The 18730-nt window shown below is 33.5% G+C and overlaps 1 protein-coding gene across 2 annotated transcripts in view; it reads left to right on the top strand.

Moving 5' to 3' along the window:
* The window catches only part of Cht5 (Chitinase 5), a 40367-nt gene extending 28189 nt beyond the window's left edge, over positions 1-12178 (top strand). For both annotated transcript variants that reach the window (XM_088227950.1, XM_088227949.1), the window contains exons 3-12: positions 80-249; positions 1276-1441; positions 1925-2147; positions 4236-4359; positions 5394-5591; positions 8047-8128; positions 8875-9086; positions 9215-9415; positions 9765-9836; positions 11770-12178. In XM_088227950.1, coding sequence (XP_088084076.1) covers positions 80-249; positions 1276-1441; positions 1925-2147; positions 4236-4359; positions 5394-5591; positions 8047-8128; positions 8875-9086; positions 9215-9415; positions 9765-9836; positions 11770-11895 — 1574 coding nt within the window. In that variant the 3' untranslated portion in view covers positions 11896-12178. The remainder of the gene's footprint in view (positions 1-79; positions 250-1275; positions 1442-1924; positions 2148-4235; positions 4360-5393; positions 5592-8046; positions 8129-8874; positions 9087-9214; positions 9416-9764; positions 9837-11769) is intronic.
* Positions 12179-18730: the final 6552 nt, after the last annotated feature.

The following is an 18730-nucleotide window of genomic DNA, read 5'->3' as shown; positions in this document are numbered from 1 at the left end:
GTCTTCTTAGACAAATTTCAAAAATTAATAAAATAATTTAATATTATAAAACAATTTTATTTTTAAAATGACTTTCCAGGAGACAAGCCAGCTCGAATAGTTTGCTACTTTAGTAACTGGGCCGTGTACAGGCCCGGAGTAGGAAGGTACGGACTAGAAGATGTTCCAGCAGAGCTGTGCACACATTTAGTTTACTCCTTTATCGGAGTGGACGATTCCAACTGGGAAGTGCTAGTTATTGATCCAGAAGTAAGTAAAATAATTGCAATCATTTCAAAACATCCGATTAATAATTTATATTATTTTTTTGCGAATTTCTAAAACTAGGTTACAAACAAGACAACGCTGCAACTGGTGTTTCAATTTAAATGTTTTTATTTAAACTATTGTGTTATTATATATAATATCCCCTCATACCAGCACTTTTGCTGATTGGGAATATTTCGTACAAATAAAATATGTGATGTAATGTAATATGTAAAGTTTAAAAACCTTGTATTTTGTCATAAATAAATAAATCTAAATCTAATCTAATGTATCATCTACTATTGAGAGCTAAAAATTTTTTTTATTATTTACTACACATTATTTACAATTTTTAAAAAAATATTTTTTTTTTATTGACATTTCATACATATTATATTATTTATGTTCAAAGCATTAACTTTTTGGCCAAACATTTTAAATAATGATAGCAAATTTTAGTATATAACCACTTACCGACTTTTTTATGTCTTCGAGACGTACCCGTCTCTTCGTCAGGACACTCACTACACCAACATGCAAACACTAAAATATGCTTTCACCTTCATGTAACAACGATGTATTCGGTTTACCAGTGCAGTGCCATATGCACCCCTGGATCCGGAAAGGGAATTGATGATGTAGTAAATGATTATATTGGATATATAAAAATATTTCTTCGAAGAGTAAAACCGTCGAAAATGTATTTTTTTGTGTATTACAGACATACATGGAGAGGGTATGTGATTAATAAAGTATAAAAAACTTTTTGTCGACCTCGTGGTATAATGTTCAGCGCGTTTGCTTGCCATAAAAGAGGTCTCAGGTTTGATTCCCGACCTGTTTGATACTGAATATTCCTTAGTCCCCGGACTGGTACTTCATCTTACCTTCATGTTTCAAAAATGATCAAGATACGCTAAATTGTTGGACTAATGTGCCCTATGCACCACTAGGTTTTGGAAAGGGAATGTTGATGAAAAAACTTTATTGAACCGGAACATTTTCAGATAAATCGATTTCTTTTTTTAGCTCGACGTTCAAAATAATGGGTTCTCCAACTTCACATCCATTCGCTCCAAGTATCCAAGCCTCAAGCTTCAGATCGCTGTGGGTGGTTGGGCTGAGGGAGGCGAAAAATACTCCGCCATGGTAGCTGATAAGGTTAAGAGAACCAAGTTTATCAGAAGCATCGTAGGTAAGCATTATTTAGAAGAATCCGTTTTTTAATGCAAACATTTTTTTATACCAGCTAAAAATATTTATCAAGCAAAGCCAATAATAATAATCAAACCGGCTACTTGTAACTACTAAATAATTAGAAAGTTCAGTGCGACGGGAAATTGGATATTAAAAATGTTTTCTTACATGCATAAAACTACATTAAATTTTAATTAGTATGAATGTATTATTGTTTTATGTTTTTTCTTTATATATCGTATGTTTTTATTTGTTTCTCATGTACTCGTATTTAAAATTATATAAACTCTTATAATAAACAACTACAACAGTGTAAGTCACTCTCCAAGCACAAGAGTTAGTTTCTTTTTTGTAGAGTTACAGTGATAACATTTACTAGATGTGTAAAAGTAGATATGTATAGAATTTTTTTTTAAATATGTACCTTTCATGAAATTTATTAATAAAATAAAATAAATTTAAAATAACTGGGTTTTTTTAGGTTTCATGAACAAATACAAATTTGACGGTTTCGACCTTGACTGGGAGTACCCCGGGGCGGCAGACCGCGGGGGCTCGTTCGGCGACAAGGACCGCTTCCTCTACTTCGTGGAGGAGCTGCGCAGGGCCTTCGAGCGCCAGGCCCGCGGCTGGGAGATCACCATGGCGGTCCCCCTAGCCAAGTTCCGGCTGCAGGAGGGCTACCACGTCCCCGAACTGTGCGAGTAAGTTGGAAATATGAAAATACCAAGCAGTTGGCGGTTGGGGGGTGGGGAGGCAAGACGGGGTACGGGACAAAACAAGGCAAAACAGGGTATAGGACAAGACAGGGTAGGGAGAAAATATAATATGAGGCATGGCAGGATATGGGAAGAAAAAGGGTAGAGAACAAGACAGGTTAGAAAACAAGACAGAGTTAACATTACATTTTTTTGGTCCAAACGTGCAAAGGTATTTTATATTTTTTCGCAATTTGATTTGCAAGTATTTTACATACTTTATTATTTTAAAACATCAAACCTGTTTAATTAGGCGGGCAAGCGTATGTGTTCCGTAACATCTTTAACACCAGTTGTTAAGTAATCTTATCTTAATTCAACTACTTTTTTAAATTTATTTATTTACTTACAAACAGTTTGCTTACTAAACATTTTTTCCGACATAAATCCCAACTCCCTAGGACCAAAAGTCCTGTGTTGATTTGAGATGAGTAATTAGTTAACACAGACATACGAGTACATCACAACAAATATTCTATAGGATCAGAAACATAAATATAAATATTCTCATATTTATTTTTCTCAAATCATTTAAAACCCTCCTAGAGGCATAGTGAGAATAATGTTATATGTAAATATATTTAATTCATGTATAAGTTTCTGAAAATGCGTGTTTTGTGTTATTACAAAAAAAGTTTTTTTTTATTTGAAAATTTATTTATAAACCCTTACGGATTATTACATTCATATTACATAAAATAATATATACATTTTTAATTTATACTCTGTTGTTCAAGATAATATTTTTTACGTCTTTTGAAAAGTTTGTCTGAGTCTTTTGTTTAGTTTTGTCTGGTAGTTTATTATATAATTTCAGTCCCTGGTTCATTAGTCTTGATTGTCCTTGTCTTGTTTTAGAAAGTTGTATATGGTATTTGTCTGATATTCTCGTATTATGTCCATGTTGACTACAATTTTTTACTAGTTTTAGTTCTTCGTCTACGTCTTCGTTCAAAATTACTTGTTGAAATAACCTGTTATGAGATCATTTTTTAAATTATCTTTCTCATCCAATCGCAATAACTGTTAAACATTCTGTTTCTTAAAAATAAATCATTTTGTTTTTCACCTGTGTATTTTTTACCTTTATGCAAATAACCAATCCTCATCTTGCAGAAAACAGGATTTGTTGATTTATATGCGAAGAGGCTGTAACATTTCTTCAAACATCGATTATAATATTGACTATTATTGTATTTTAATGTTATATATATAATTTAAAAGATACATTGAACCTGCTATGAAAATGTGCATCACTAACTGAATATTACGCTCTTTTCAAACAAATTTTATTCACCACGTTTCTAAAACAACAGTTGTTTATCAAATATATGTATCATCATCATCATCATCATCATTCCCTTTCCGTAATTAATGGTGCATAGGGCACTGCATTTTACTGCAATCGCAGCGTATCTTGATTATTTTTGTTTCATGAAGGCAAGATGATCAGTCTTACGCTTCAGGTACCAGTCCAGGAACTAAGAAATATTATATTGTAAAAACACCCCTTTAAATAAATACATGTGTAATCAACAAAAAACCTGAAACATAAAATGTACATTTTTCTTATTAGACAATAAAAATGTCAACAAATTTATAAATTTATTTATATTTTATGGTCAGAATTTACGATATTTTCTGCAATTATTTTTACAACTAACCTCTGATTTAATTTTTTTGTTTTTTAATTTAAAATTTTCGACATGCCATATTGCATTTTTCTTTTTCATATCAACTAATATATACTAATTTATTAAATGTTATTATTTTATGAGTTTTAAAAACAAAAAGATAGTAAGCAATTTTCTAATGGCATTTTATTTGAAAACGGAAAAAAGGTGGAGTAAAAAATATCTAAATAAATTATCATTTAGATTGAAGATAATTTATCATGGTTCTATAATGAAGCAACATGAACGGAATAAATAAGGTTTTTATAAAGCATGAAAAGTTATGTTTTTTCTAATGGCAGTCAAATGTTTGTCTTGCTCACTATTTTCCAATATTAATAATATGTTTTCCCATTAACAGACTCCTTGATGCTATACATGTGATGTCCTATGATTTGAGAGGAAACTGGGCTGGTTTTGCTGATGTCCACAGCCCCCTATACAAGAGACCACATGACCAATGGGCATACGAAAAACTCAATGTGGTAAGAAAATCACATAAATAACTCTTTATTTACAATAAATATTCACAATCTCATTTCATTAACTGAAGCCAGTACAGTCTGTCACCAGAGCGCTTGTGTTCAATATGCCTTACCTCAAATTGTAACATTTCAAACAGTAGTATTAAAATAGTATGTTGTGGAATATAACAACAAAATCACAAAATAAGGCAATTGTAATATACATTAATAAATTGTGTATTTATATACCCATACTTTCAATAATATATTTGTCATGTGCATGTATGACCATACTATGAAATGATGTGTATGTACATTTTTATTTTATTTCTATTGATTATACTTTTAGATCAAAAATAAGAAAAAAATTGCAATGTTTGCCAATATATGTCTCACATTCCTTAACCTCTCTGGGCTGCTATTACAAACACTAGCGGCTGTAGAAAAAGCTTTTGTCTCGTGTTTACATACAAAATACGCAAGATAAAAGTGTTTCCTACGGGCCCGAGAGCGTTCGGAATAGCAGCCCAGGTCCTGTTTACAATTTTTACATTTTCTAGTGAGTCGCAGTAAATGCATAGGCTTTAATTTAAGCTTTAGTTTTTAAAAAAAACGAAATTCGTTTGTAAACATTCAAAAACAAACTTTTTTACCCTTCTCACTTTTTTTCTACTTAATAAAATGACGATATTAAGAGCTATAAATATACTCGTGGCAAAGATCTATATTCCGCTGAAAACCGCGTGTAAATCGGTCCAATGGTTATTCAGCCCATCTAGGACACACATACGAACATTGCCTTTTATATATATCAAAAGTATCATTGTTAGTCTAACTAGGGTCACTACCCCACCCTGTAGGTACTAGGGCCGACAAGTGCATTTTTAAATACTTAAAAAATATATAAATTCCATTAGCACAATAAAAATACATCTTTTTTTTATATCTTCAAGTTTAAATAATTTTTATGCAACAGATGAATGAGATATGCTGCATTTGGTTAAAGATACTCCATTAGGTTGGGATGATGATATTTTTACTTGCTGTGTTACTAGAATGACGGCCTGCAACTATGGGTAGATATGGGGTGCTCTCCTGACAAGCTAGTGGTCGGAGTACCTTTCTACGGACGCTCCTTCACTCTCGCTCAGGGCAATACCAATTATGACCTGGGGACGTACATCAACAAGGAAGCCGGGGGAGGGGAACCAGCCCCCTACACTAATGCCACCGGATTCTGGTCTTACTATGAGGTTACTATTTGTACTTCTTTCCAACAATAATAATTATAAATCTTTACTAACCATAATATACAATGTGATAAATACAAAATAAAACAAAGGTATACATGGTTAAACGGTGGACTTATTGCCACTAGCAATATCTTAACCAAAAATAAATCAAAATAACAATAAAAATTGAATTTTAAAAGATAAAATAGATAAAAATGTTTCTGCTATTCGCTTGTTGCAATAACAAACGCACATTTAAAGAGTGATTAATTAAATAAAAATTAAATTAAGTAAATGTATTCCGTTTTATGCCAACGCCCAATGAGAAAATTCAGTGGTTAATTTAAAAAAAAACATTTGTTAATAGACTCAAACTAAGGCAATTTTTTTTTTTTACATTTTTACGGATCGAATTATCATCGCTAAGATTTTTTCAAGTTTTGTTATTTTGAAATTACTCTGCCCGTGAAGTCACAAGTTGTCGTCGGTGCGTTGGGCTTATATTTTAAAGTAGAGCCCAGTACCGTCAAAACACACTAAACATTGAAAAAAATGGCTAACCGGAACTGTAAATCTATCACAACACATAACAACGCTGTAAATGATTGGTTCATTCATAAGAACTTGTGACGTAGTTTAAAGTAGCTGGTTAATGTTTTCATACATTTTTGAGAAATTTCGCCATACAATTGAATGCTCTAATTTTTACTGCTTATAAGAAAAATAAATTTCATATCCACTTTTCCTTGGCACTGAACTTCCTTATTTAAATGGAATGGAAGTGGTAAAATTATAAAATAATTTAAATATTATGATGTAGATTATGTTTTTCTATCAATATTTCTTAGCGAAACTGCACTTCAATTATAATAAATAAATTCATTTTGACAATTTTGTTTATTCTCATAACTGTAAACATAAATCCGTAATGGAAAATATCAACTCTCACACGGTATGTAACATAAGATTCTGTTTAGTCGCCCACCAGTTAGACCGTGTCAGTCACAACTAAACCTGGTCTCTGGTTAATAATGAGGAACTTCAGCCCTACGGGAAATTGGATACAAAAAATGTTTTCTTACGCGGGGTAAAAATTAGAGCATTAAATTGTAAAACAAAGTTTTTTGAAAATGTACAGAAAAAATAATAAAAAATATTTTGATAAAAACGCACTACTTTAAATGACGTCACTGGTTCATGTGAATCAACCTATGATCTGAGAGCTATGGAAGATTTCCGGTCTGCTTGTCGCTTCTGGACCAATGGGAAGAACTGAATGAGAATAAGCGGAAATGAACCTCTGACGTTACATGCGGAGTTATTTCAGAAATACAAAACTTTGAAAAATCGTAGCGCCGATAATACAATATATAAAAAATTTTAAAAAAAAATTTTGACTTAGTTTAACAGTCTTTTAACAAATAAAAAATTCAGAAAAATCCACTGAACTTCCTCATTCTAAATTATTAGTGGGCAAAACTAGATAACATATTCATAGAGGTGGGGGTCAGTGCTATTGAAACTCCTGACGTCATTGCGACCTGTGAAACATATTTATTTTACACAAACAAACAAACCATCACGCCGTTTCTCCGTAGGGGTAGGCAGAGAGGATAGAACCCCATATCACTCTATCTTTGCATACAGACTCGCTTTCTATACATTCATACATATTCTCATGCACGCACGCCGATTATCTACTTTTGACATGTCCATCTTCAAGTATTTGATGGACTTGATCATGCCATATCTTTCTCGGCCATTCACATCGTAGATCCTTTTAGCCGTTCTTTCGTTGTCCATTCGCTCTACAGGTCCAAACCAACGCAGCACCCCTTTTTTTATTCTGTCGATAATGCATATCTCAGCCTTACACAGTTCACGGATCTCGACATTTGTGCACCTATCATGCATCGTTTTACCGCAAATTTGCCTGAGGGATCGCATTTCGACAGCATTTAACCTACTTTCATCATAATTTTTCCAATTCCATACTTCGCTCCCATACATTAGAGTTGGCACTAGAACTCCATTGTGAACTGCTGGTTTATTATAATTGTAAGGTCACATATTAAAATGATAACTCTTCATTACTAACGGCTACATAATCAACCCTTATTTCCTTTTTAAAGCGATATGTGCTTACAAAAAAAGAGTTGTAATTTCATAATAGTTTTTTATTCACTTACAATATCGTTTAGTTTGTACAAAAAGCAACCGTGTATATACTTACAAAAATCACTATGATTTTTGTAATCATCTTTGTATGAATGTCTTTGGCACGGGTAACCCCAGTAAGGTCATATTTTTTTATTATTCAATATAATTCATAATGGAATAAATATGAATAAAATAATAACAATACTTTAAATCAAACCATCTTGTGGTAGCCAAAATACTTTATTTGACCTATTAAATTTGGTGTTTTTAATTTATGACAATTGAATTCCATTAAATGTTTTTAAATGGTCCACAGATTTGCATGGAAGTAGACAAAGATGGAAGTGCTTGGACCAAAAAATGGGATGATGTTGGAAAGTGCCCTTATGCCTACAAAGGTATTTTTTTACTCTATTTATTAGAATAGATACATGTATTAAAAATAAAAAAATATACTAAACCGCAAGACCGGCTTGTCAGCAGTATTAGTATTTCCATTATATTTTTATACAATTAATTTGAAAATACACGTTGATTGGAGTTTCCTATGTCTGCCTTAATTAAATACATATTATATAGAATAATATTTGATGGGTTATTTAGGACCAAAAATCAATTAGTTTAGAGTTAGAAGTTTAAAATATTTACTATATATATATACAGTATCTCTTTAGGCGGGTTGCCAAGTACCTTTTTGTGAAGTCCAATGATCATCCTATTAATCCAATCTCTCGGACAACGTTATGCATCCCAAACTTTTGATAAAAAAGTCTGTAGAGGTTGAACAATTGCATCCGAACTACTTTTTAACAGTTTGGGATGAATTCCATCTTCCCTCGGCGCTTTCCCATTCTTTGGACATTTCGCCACCCAAACGATTTCATCGATGGTCGGAGAATGGTCGAGGATATTGACTGCTCTAGGAACATTTATTTGAGCGGCTTCTACCGGAATATCGAAAAGGTCCGAGGGGGGTGGGCGATTAAGGACACCATGGAAATGGTTGTTCCAGACGTCACACACTTGTTTCATATTAGGCTCAACTCCCCACTGAGATGCGAACAGGGCCCGAGGACGGTGTTCTCTTACCACATATTTGGTATGTATTGTGTTTTTTTTTTTAAATTGTCATTTCTCTCCCTAGGAACTCAGTGGGTGGGATATGAAGACCCCCAGAGTGTTCAGATCAAGATGGACTGGATCCGCAGCAAGGGCTACCTGGGAGCCATGACTTGGGCCATAGACATGGATGACTTCAGAGGATTGTGCGGAGTCTCCAACCCCCTCATCAAGATTATGCACAGCAGCATGTCGCAGTATGCTGTACCTACTCCCACTGGGACTACAACTCCAAGGGTAAAGATACAGTATTATTTCTTGTTATAAAAAAATTGAAAAGACATTTTTGCTCTGAATATTTTTTTTTTCAAATTTCAAACAGAATAAACAAAGCATAATGCCATTTCTCTCGTTTAATTATCTAGCCGGAATGGGCTCGACCCCCCACCACCCCTGCCGACCCCGCGGAAGGGGACGTGCCCCCTCCGAAGCCCACCACGGTCGCCCCCCGACCCACCACGACTGCCCCCCGCCCCACCACTGTCACCCCTCGCCCCACCACGGTTGGGCCATCACCGTCCACTGAGACACCTACCACCACCAAGGCACCAGCCACCGATGTGGAGGTATGAATGAGAGATAAAAACTGGCCAGTTGAGGGTACTACTGGAGAGTAGTACTGGTGGAGACCAAAACTGGAAAATGATTTATTGATAGTTAAAAGGGAAAATTAAAAACAGTTTCCGAATACTGCCGTGCAAGTTAATCTTTTTTTTTCAATTCCTGATTGCCAGTTGCATTTTGCCTACATTTTGATGCAGTCTGATTATTATTTTATACCAATGTCTTAAAAAAATCGAAATAACAAAAAATTCGACCAGACTTTAAATATTTTATATTTTTGTAGCTAGTTTTTTTTTATGACATAACAATAGTTTAAAGAATAAAGCGCTTTCTTTTTTATTCCTATTATAGACTATTCCAGAAGATAACCAAGTGGAGTGCTCTGGATCCAGCGACTTTATGCCTCACAAGTCATGCAATAAGGTATTTAATTAGCTATTTTTAATTATTTTATGGTAATAATGTGTTATTGACCATTGAAAGCCGTGACATATAATTGAATAGATACGTTGCTAGCCTGAAGAAAACGCCTTCTAAATGTTTGGGTAACTGCCTTCCTTGCCTTTATTCCTTAATGCATTTTCAATCATGATCAGATTTCAGTTTATTTATTAATACGTTAACGTACTAATGCACATAACTCTATTAATCAAAAAATACAATTCAAGGTATACATAACATGAAAAAAATTAGCAATACAATTTGAATGTGAAAAAATGGTAAAAAAAATATACCCAGCAATTAGAGTAAAAGGAAGCTTTCTTCACTGAACTCTCTTTTAGTAACATGAAAGATGTCGATATCTGAAGAGATACAGTTCAGTAAAGAAACTGTACCTCCTACTAGCATTGCCATTGGTAGGCTGGTTCTGCAAGCAAGAAAATAAAACAGCTCAAGCCGCCTATGTCTAAGAAGGTAGTCATTAGGAACATAAAGAAAAATACTCTGCATTAATAATATTGATATTAATACCACGGGTCGATCAGAAAAAATATATGAGCAAATATTAATTTATTATTTTCTCCAAACTACTGTAGCCAAGCGTTCCCAGTATGAAGTCTGACAGGTATAACCAGGGATAATATATGTACTGCTTAAAGTACCTCAGAAATTTCTTCTGAACCATCTCTAGCATAACAGCGTACTTCAACTCGTGGGGCGCCCAGATCAGAGATCCACATTCAAGTCTGCTTCGCACTAATGAGTTATAAAGAAACCTAAGAACACGAGTATTCAAGAACACCTTAGCTGTTCGGAGAACAAATCCCAACATTTTGCGCGCATTGTCACGGACAGTGCCTAAGTATGAAATTACAGTTTAGCTTCAAACATAACTCCTAGGTTTTTTGACAATGGAAGTTCGCTTGAGTGAGCACTCTCCCATACATTTCCGCATGAAAAAATATTTTTTAATGCCTAAAACAATAAAGATGCGATGCTACGCAGAAATACGCCATAGTATATGATAAAAAAATACTTTAATTTCACTGAAACAGTGAAAAAATACGGGTATATCATTTCATTCATAAACACAATCCAATTTATAGAATATGTAGATAATTAGTTATATTTTAAAGTACTGGTTTGATATTCTTGCACAAATTAATATCTAACTATAAAGATGCCGATGATATCCTTGCTCAGATAAACATTAATGTACCTCGCCGTAACTTGCGTACCAATCCTGTCTTTGCTGTGGGAAATTATAAAATTAACATCGGATTCTTTTCCCCTCTGCCAAGGTTCCTCAGAACAGTGAACGAAATCTCACTAAACGGTACTGTCGATGTATTCCTACAGCAAGGGCAGGCATTTAAGAAGCGAGCGGTGTTGTATCTCCTGACTCGCGATGTCACACTTGCCATTTCCGCCTAGATTATGCTATATACATACCTTTTGTTAATTATACACTTTGTTAATTTAAGTGGATTTTAAGAATGTTTAGATTAAGTATAACTCATTAATGCCAATCTGTTATGGCTTACTTAAGCCTGTTGATTGGCTTTAAAAAAAAAGTACATTTTTTTCAAAATGTTGACCGTTGTCAACTAACATCGTATTAGTAACGAATTACACTAGAATAATAAGAATTAGAGAAACACGCATATCACTTTCTTATATGAATGATTTCTATAATTTTAAGGAAAAAAAATACATTTTGCAATCTTGCATTCATTGTATTCAAATATTGTATTCAAAAGTTAGGTTATCTAACCTAACTTTTGAATACAATATTTTCGAATACAGCTATTTATGTTGAAACACAAAAATGAATGTAGAAAATAATATGTCTTATAATTCTTTTTTTGTTGATATGATTGAATGATAGTGTTCTTGATATTATTTTCTTTTTCAGTATTGGCGATGTGTTCACGGACAAGCAGTTCTTTTCTCCTGTCGTCCGGGAACCGTATTCAATTCACGTACTCAAGTCTGCGATTGGCCGGAAAATGCTGACAGGAAGGAGTGCATCAACCAATAAGAATTCATTTACAATAGTAACATTCTTCATCATTAATCATTAACAATCACAATTCACAATTATTGAAAACATCAATATATTTATTTCATTTACTTTTAAGTGCCATGTTAATGCATTATATTATCAACTGGATATATTTACGGTGAGATTTAATAACCTTTGAAAAACATATAGGTAGTTTGTTTTTTTTTTACTATCAAGTATTTTACATAAGTTTGAGAGCATTTATTATTTAATATACAAGCTATGTAAACTTTAATGAAATAAATAGAAATATTTAAAATAATGGTTTTTAAAGAATTATATCACATTACTATATTAAATTTGCTATCACAATTTTACACACATACACCGCAAGACAAATAAATTTACGAGTTCTCAAAAAAAACTAAAATTGACATATAATGAATTATTCTTGATATTTAATTAGTTTTTTTTATATTGTTTGACATATGTGATGACTACTCGTTATTTCAAGGTTAAAATAAAAAATCTTACTCATGAATTGTACTTAGAAATTGCCATTATATATCAGGTATCAGATTACCCGAACCTTAGAGACCCATAACGGTTCATTTATGGTCGAGTGTTTGTGATGGAATAATAAAAGACATGTTATTTTTTAATTCATATTTAAGAAGTAGGTTCTTATCGCTTTATTTTAAATTAAAGTATTTTACATTTAAACATATTTATAACATTTAAAAATATTTAGTACTTAGTGAATTCACCTTTATTTTTTATAACATGTAAAATTCTATTATTTAGAGAAGCGTAAAGCGAATCTAAAATTTCTGATGTTATTTCTTCTTCCCAAACTTGAATTAAGTTTTTTTTTAATTCCTCAATGTTTTTTGATTTTTTTTTCCCGACCTTTTTTTTCATAATCGCCCATAAATTTTCTATCGGGTTCAAATCAGGGCTATTCCCGGGCCACGTCAACGATTTTAAGCCAATTTTCTCCTTGAATTCATTGATCTATAAAAAAACAATAAATTATTTATCATGTGGTCAAAAATGCATTTAAAAATATATATATTTGTACTCACAGTGCGGGCTCTATGGCACGGCGCAGAATCGTCCTGAAAAATTGGGTCCGCGGTATACTGCGTAATGTCCTCGATTGTTGGAATAATATGTTTTTTTAACACTTTTTTGTATTGAATGGCATTCATCGTACCCTGTACAAAATTTAGAGGTCCTAAACCGTATGCTGTCATGCACCCCCAAATCATCACGTAGGGTGAATGTTTAACGGTTCGAGTGACGCACGACGGATGATATCTTTCCCCACGTTTTCGTCGAACTATCTTTCTGCCGTCTGGACCAAAAAGGTTGAATTTTGATTCATCAGAGAAAACAACATTTTGCCAATCCTCCAAGGTCCAATTCTGGTGCTCTTTCGCCCAATCCAGTCTAGCCTTCTTAATTTTGTCCGTGAGTAATGGTTTCTTTGCGGGACTCCGTGCTTGGAAACCATGCTCCAACAGCCGCCTGGACACTGTTTTTACTGAAAATGTTGATGTGCTGGTAGACTGCACCTCTGCGTGTATTTCAGGTGCCGTTAAAAATCGATCGCGCATAACAATTTTTTTTATTAAGCGATCATCTCGGGCAGATGTCACGCGCCCCCGTCCGCTTCCTTTTTTCCGTTCTATGGATCCAGTTTCTTGGATTTTTTTTAATAAAAACCTCACTGCACCTTCTGAATACCCAACTCGACGAGATATTTCACAATTAGATATGTTTTCTTGCGACAATGTGATTATTTTGGATTTTATCGCAATCGACATTTGCTTTGCACTTTCCATGATTGTTGTGTTATGTTCACTCAAACGCGGGTAAAACAAGACTGTTGAGACATTTTAAAATGTAAATATTGTAGAAAGGTGACACATAGTGTCCTTAATTTATTAAACAAAAGAAAGAGGTATCGATAAAGGATTTCTTAGAAAAAGGGTTCAGTAAAGTCAAGGGGCGCGGTAGCAGGTAAACTCGTAATTTTTTTTGTCTTGCGGTGTATAAAACTTCTGGCCAGTTTACATTCGTCATCATCATCCTAAGTTCGACAGCCCTGAGTGGGTCTCCTCCATTCATTCCAAGTCTTACCATTTCTTTTTTTTTTCAAATGACATAATATTATTGTCATTTGAAAAAAAAATCCTGCTCTACTTGTAGAGCGTTTGCTTTTACGTTACATGTATTATTTTATTTGATTACAAGCCTTCAAAATGGAATATCAAGTAAACAAAGGTGACCATTTTCAACACCTCCTTCTGTTCGCGTTCAATCGAGGGAATAAAGCTGCCAAAGATGCTCGCGATATTCGCGCAGTGTACGATGAAGATTCTATGAATTACTGACTAATTTGTTGTAAAATAATGAAGGAAAATAACTATAACTTTAATAATTACTATAATAACTAATAAGTCAATAATGTTATTGACTAATTTTTGTTATTTTTTTGTCATGTCCTCTTGTTCTCTTCATTTGGAAGTAAAAAAAATAGACACAACTTATGTTAACGCCCAATAAACAAATAAACTGGCAAAAATCAAGCCTGCATGTCAGAGATTCACATTTGAAATAAGTAACATATTTGTATTATTAAATAGAAGGTTTAAAACAAATTTAATTGTAATTGAAACTATGATGGCAAAATATTCCGCCACACATTGTAATAATTGATTGCACAAACTTTGACATGTAAACAAAGTTCCAAGATTTACGTTTAATGTTGTTATTTACCGTGCTAACAAACTTATCCGAAGTTTAAATATTAATTTCATAAGACAGATAATTTCACATGACAAACAGATGTTAGACAAGTTAAATTACATCTAGCTTTCATGCTCTATGCTGAAAATTTGTAAGAACAAACCAAAACTAAAGAAGAGACAAATATTTATATATTTAACTGATACATATTTTCGCATTGATAATAAAGATAACACAAACATACAGCAATAAGGATCGACCACAGGCAGTTCTTGACCAAAAACACTGGCAGTGCATTTTTTTACATTTTGAAATCTTGTACTATAAGTGGTACGTTTAATAATATTATAATGTAAAAAGTCAGACATGGTGTTGTAAATGAGCAACAATATTTGCAATGACAACCTGTGCATCGAAACCAGATCAGAACACTAAATCCTCCACTGTTTTTGTTTACATACTGTTTGTACGCAACTAATTCACAAATTCTTACCATTATAGTCAGTATGCATGTTCAATGTGACTAACATATATCTAAGCAAGCGCCAGCACTACACGGATTATTTATATTGTATTCTCCGTCTAACGCATGATTTACCACTATAAAGCATAGTCCATCTCGCTCAAGCCACGGTTTTACCAGATCTGGTATTTTTTATGCAAATTTAGGGTAAAAGCTCGTACATAACAAAATATGCATGGTAATAATAACCGCGTGCACAAGATTACAAAATAAGAAGGTTGTCCACTAGAGTCAATCTTTCTACATCTTTTGGTGAGAGTATTGAGAAAAAATAATATATATAATGTTCAATTTCAATGTTCAATTTTTTTTTATATATTCAGGGTGTTCTTTAAACCCTGTCACATCCGAAACCAAGATGATCAGTACAGGCAAGAAGACATATTAGCATATTTAAAAAAATATTTAGAGTGAAGAAAATTTTCGTTTCTCGTTTCTCCCCTGCAGAAGTAAGCAACCATTTGTTTTATTAATATTTTATTTTTGTAAATTTTATTTGTTATAAAAAAATATTTTAATGTGATCATCGTAGTTTCGGATGCGACAGGGCTTAAAGAACACCCTGTAAGTACATTACAAAATGGAATATCTTAATTCATACATATAGAAATAATAAGCAATATTTTGGAGTTCGTCCAAATTTTTGTAGACAAGGACTGGATTCAACTCCCTGGGGAGCTGTTTATATTAACATATTACAACAGAGATGAAGAACATTTAAGAAAAGGTAATATCGAAGTCTAGGCATTTACTGGATAAATAAAGGTTTCAGCTCTTTACCTTCACAAACATCAACAGATGAAAGAATTGAAGGAATATAGATGTTCAAATATAGGTAGAATGGTGAATGTTACACAGTGTGTAAAGTGGCCACTTAAACCAGCCATTGACAGGTCATAAGTCCTGTAGATGCCTAGACTTCTATATTACCTTTTCTTAAATGTTCTTCATCTCTGTTGTAATATGTTAGAAATAATAAGTTAAAATTAGGTACATATATAAATAACACATAAGTATACATAATACCCAGAAAATAAGATGTTAAAAAAGTAAAAGAATCTTGTGACGAAAAACTCCCTCAGAGACGTGAAAAATGTCAATGACCAAAGTAATATTGTTCCAACATAGAGATAGTCCTTCCAACAGGCATAACCATTGGCAGGTTGGTCCTGTATATTGGAATGTGAAACAGTCTATGCTGACGCTGTCTAAAGCTAGGGTTTCCTAGGACAGCGGTGCCCGTATCTTAACGGCCGTAGTGAACGGTGATGCGGTGGACAGCCGTCGTAGTGGTGGCTAGAGAGTGGTTTTATTTTTTAACGGTGTTATCAACATCGTTTTCCTAGAAAACCACTCTCTAGTCACCGTTACGACGGCTGTCCACCGCATCACCGTTCACTACGGCCGTTAAGATACGGGCGCCGCTGTCCTAGGAAATCCTAGCTTAAGGACATAAAAGCTAATGCTCCGCATAATTTCAGGGTTGTCAATAATACCACGCAACAATCGAAAGAAGTACGTAGTTAAATTACACATTCCTTCTGGTCTTCAAACTGCAGTAACCGAGTATACCCTGGAGGAACTCAGTGGGTTAAAGCCATGGATAATAATGTTCCAACGAATCCCTGTTTCTTTGTGTTATGTACATATTTTTAGTATCAATTCTAAAGAATCATAAATAAATTTATTCATATTTTTATATGTGGCAGTACGCTTCACTTATGCACATAAGAAACTGCCTTTGCTCTTGATACGAGAACAACTTTTTTTACTTTTATTTGATAACCAATATTAATACACGCTGACATACGGCTGACACGCGCACACGCTGAATTATTTTACCAGAAATTCGTCGGTCGACGCCCGTAGAAAGCAACTTAGCATTTTCCAATTAACATGTTTATATTGTGCAAGACCAACAGTATACTCTCTTCGATGGCGCTACAGCTCATATCAAGCTTAGGCCTCCATTAACTTTCGCCTCCAACTCTCTTTGTCCTCAGCCGCCGTCTTTCAATCTGCTACCTGGAGAAACTGCGCTGCATCCTTTCTCACTTCATCCTCCCATCTCAGCCTGGGTCTTCCCACTGATCTCCTTCCTCCCGGTTGTCCGCGCATAATATTTTAGGGACACGTGAACCAGGCATTCGCTGTACATGTCCGGCCCATCTAAATCTTTATACACGGGACTTTATACACGACAGACCAAGATTATACACAGGACATTATCTCAATAACCAAATTGGATGACCAATCCAGCGCAACATTTTAGAGTACATTAACTTTATTCCCGCCATAAAGACGTCAGACATTTGGAAAAAAAACCACCCTACAGTTCGCTAGGTACTGGAAGTAGAAACCGTTTTTACTCTCCCCTGAATAAAGTTATTATGGGGTTTGTGAGTTTTACAAGTTAACTAACTAACTAACTAACTAACCATCACGCCATTTCCCCAGAGGGGTAGGCAGAGAGGATAGAACGCCACACCACTCTGTCCTGGCACACTTCCTTTGCTTCCTTCACATTCATACATCTTCTCATGCACGCACGTCGATTATTCCGACTTTTCACATGACCACTTTCAAGAATTTGTTGTACTTGATCATGCCATGTCTTTCTCGGCCTTCCTCGACTTCTACAACCAGACACATTCGTCGTTAGGCCGACAATATAACAAATACACATTTCTTTTGTTCATCTCCAACTGGTGTAAGAGTTCCTGCATCAACAAACAAAATCCTACAATGAAAAGAGGTATAAATAGAAAAGCCGTTACAATTTTGTATTACACTTTAATGCATTGTATACGGGTGAAAATCACAAAACTAATATATTACATTACTCCGGATTACTGATAAAATATTCTTAAAACAATGATAAAAAATTAAATATGACACTGATAAATTTGTACAAAAAAATCACTGAATCGTGAACATAAAAAATATATTACAGTAATGTACATAAATAAAATTACAAAATGGACGAATCTTACTCACCAACTACTGAAATATTATTCAGGACACGAAAACTTAACCTGATTTATTATACAATGGTAAATAATAGTAAATTTATTTAAATTATAGTGTATTGCTCTCTCGTAACAATATATTCAAAGAACTAAGTAAATTTTAAAACTAAAAACAATTTTACAAATGCACTAACACATTTTTTATTGCGATCGAATTGTCGAGTTTATTTTGATGGCACTCCTTTTAATAATTCATTTTATTTACCGGAAATCATTAAAAATAATATTTTATACATCTTACACAAAGCATGTGGTGAAAAAATTTAACATGGCAATTAATACTGAAATAAATTTTCAGCTGATTTACTTATTGATACATATTTTCAAATAATAAACCATATTTAACTATTGCATAATTATTACATCAAATAATATAATTACAATAGCTTCTCAAATAATGAGTGTTCAGTGTTTATTTTATTCACATCTAAACTTTTAAAAACATAGAAAAATACATAGAAACTTAATGAAACAAAACATAGAAATTCAATATAATTCTAATGATGTTGTGCATAAATTAACCTTTAAATAATATTATAATACAAGTCATATATATTAGAGTAAA

The sequence above is a fragment of the Micrasema longulum genome, unplaced genomic scaffold (assembly GCF_059751315.1).
Source record: "Micrasema longulum isolate JH-2025_06_02 unplaced genomic scaffold, ASM5975131v1 h1tg000548l, whole genome shotgun sequence".
Classification (NCBI taxonomy): Eukaryota; Metazoa; Arthropoda; class Insecta; order Trichoptera; family Brachycentridae; genus Micrasema; species Micrasema longulum.
The sequence above is the reverse complement of the archived record's forward strand: the minus strand, read 5'-3'. Positions and strand labels throughout refer to the sequence as shown.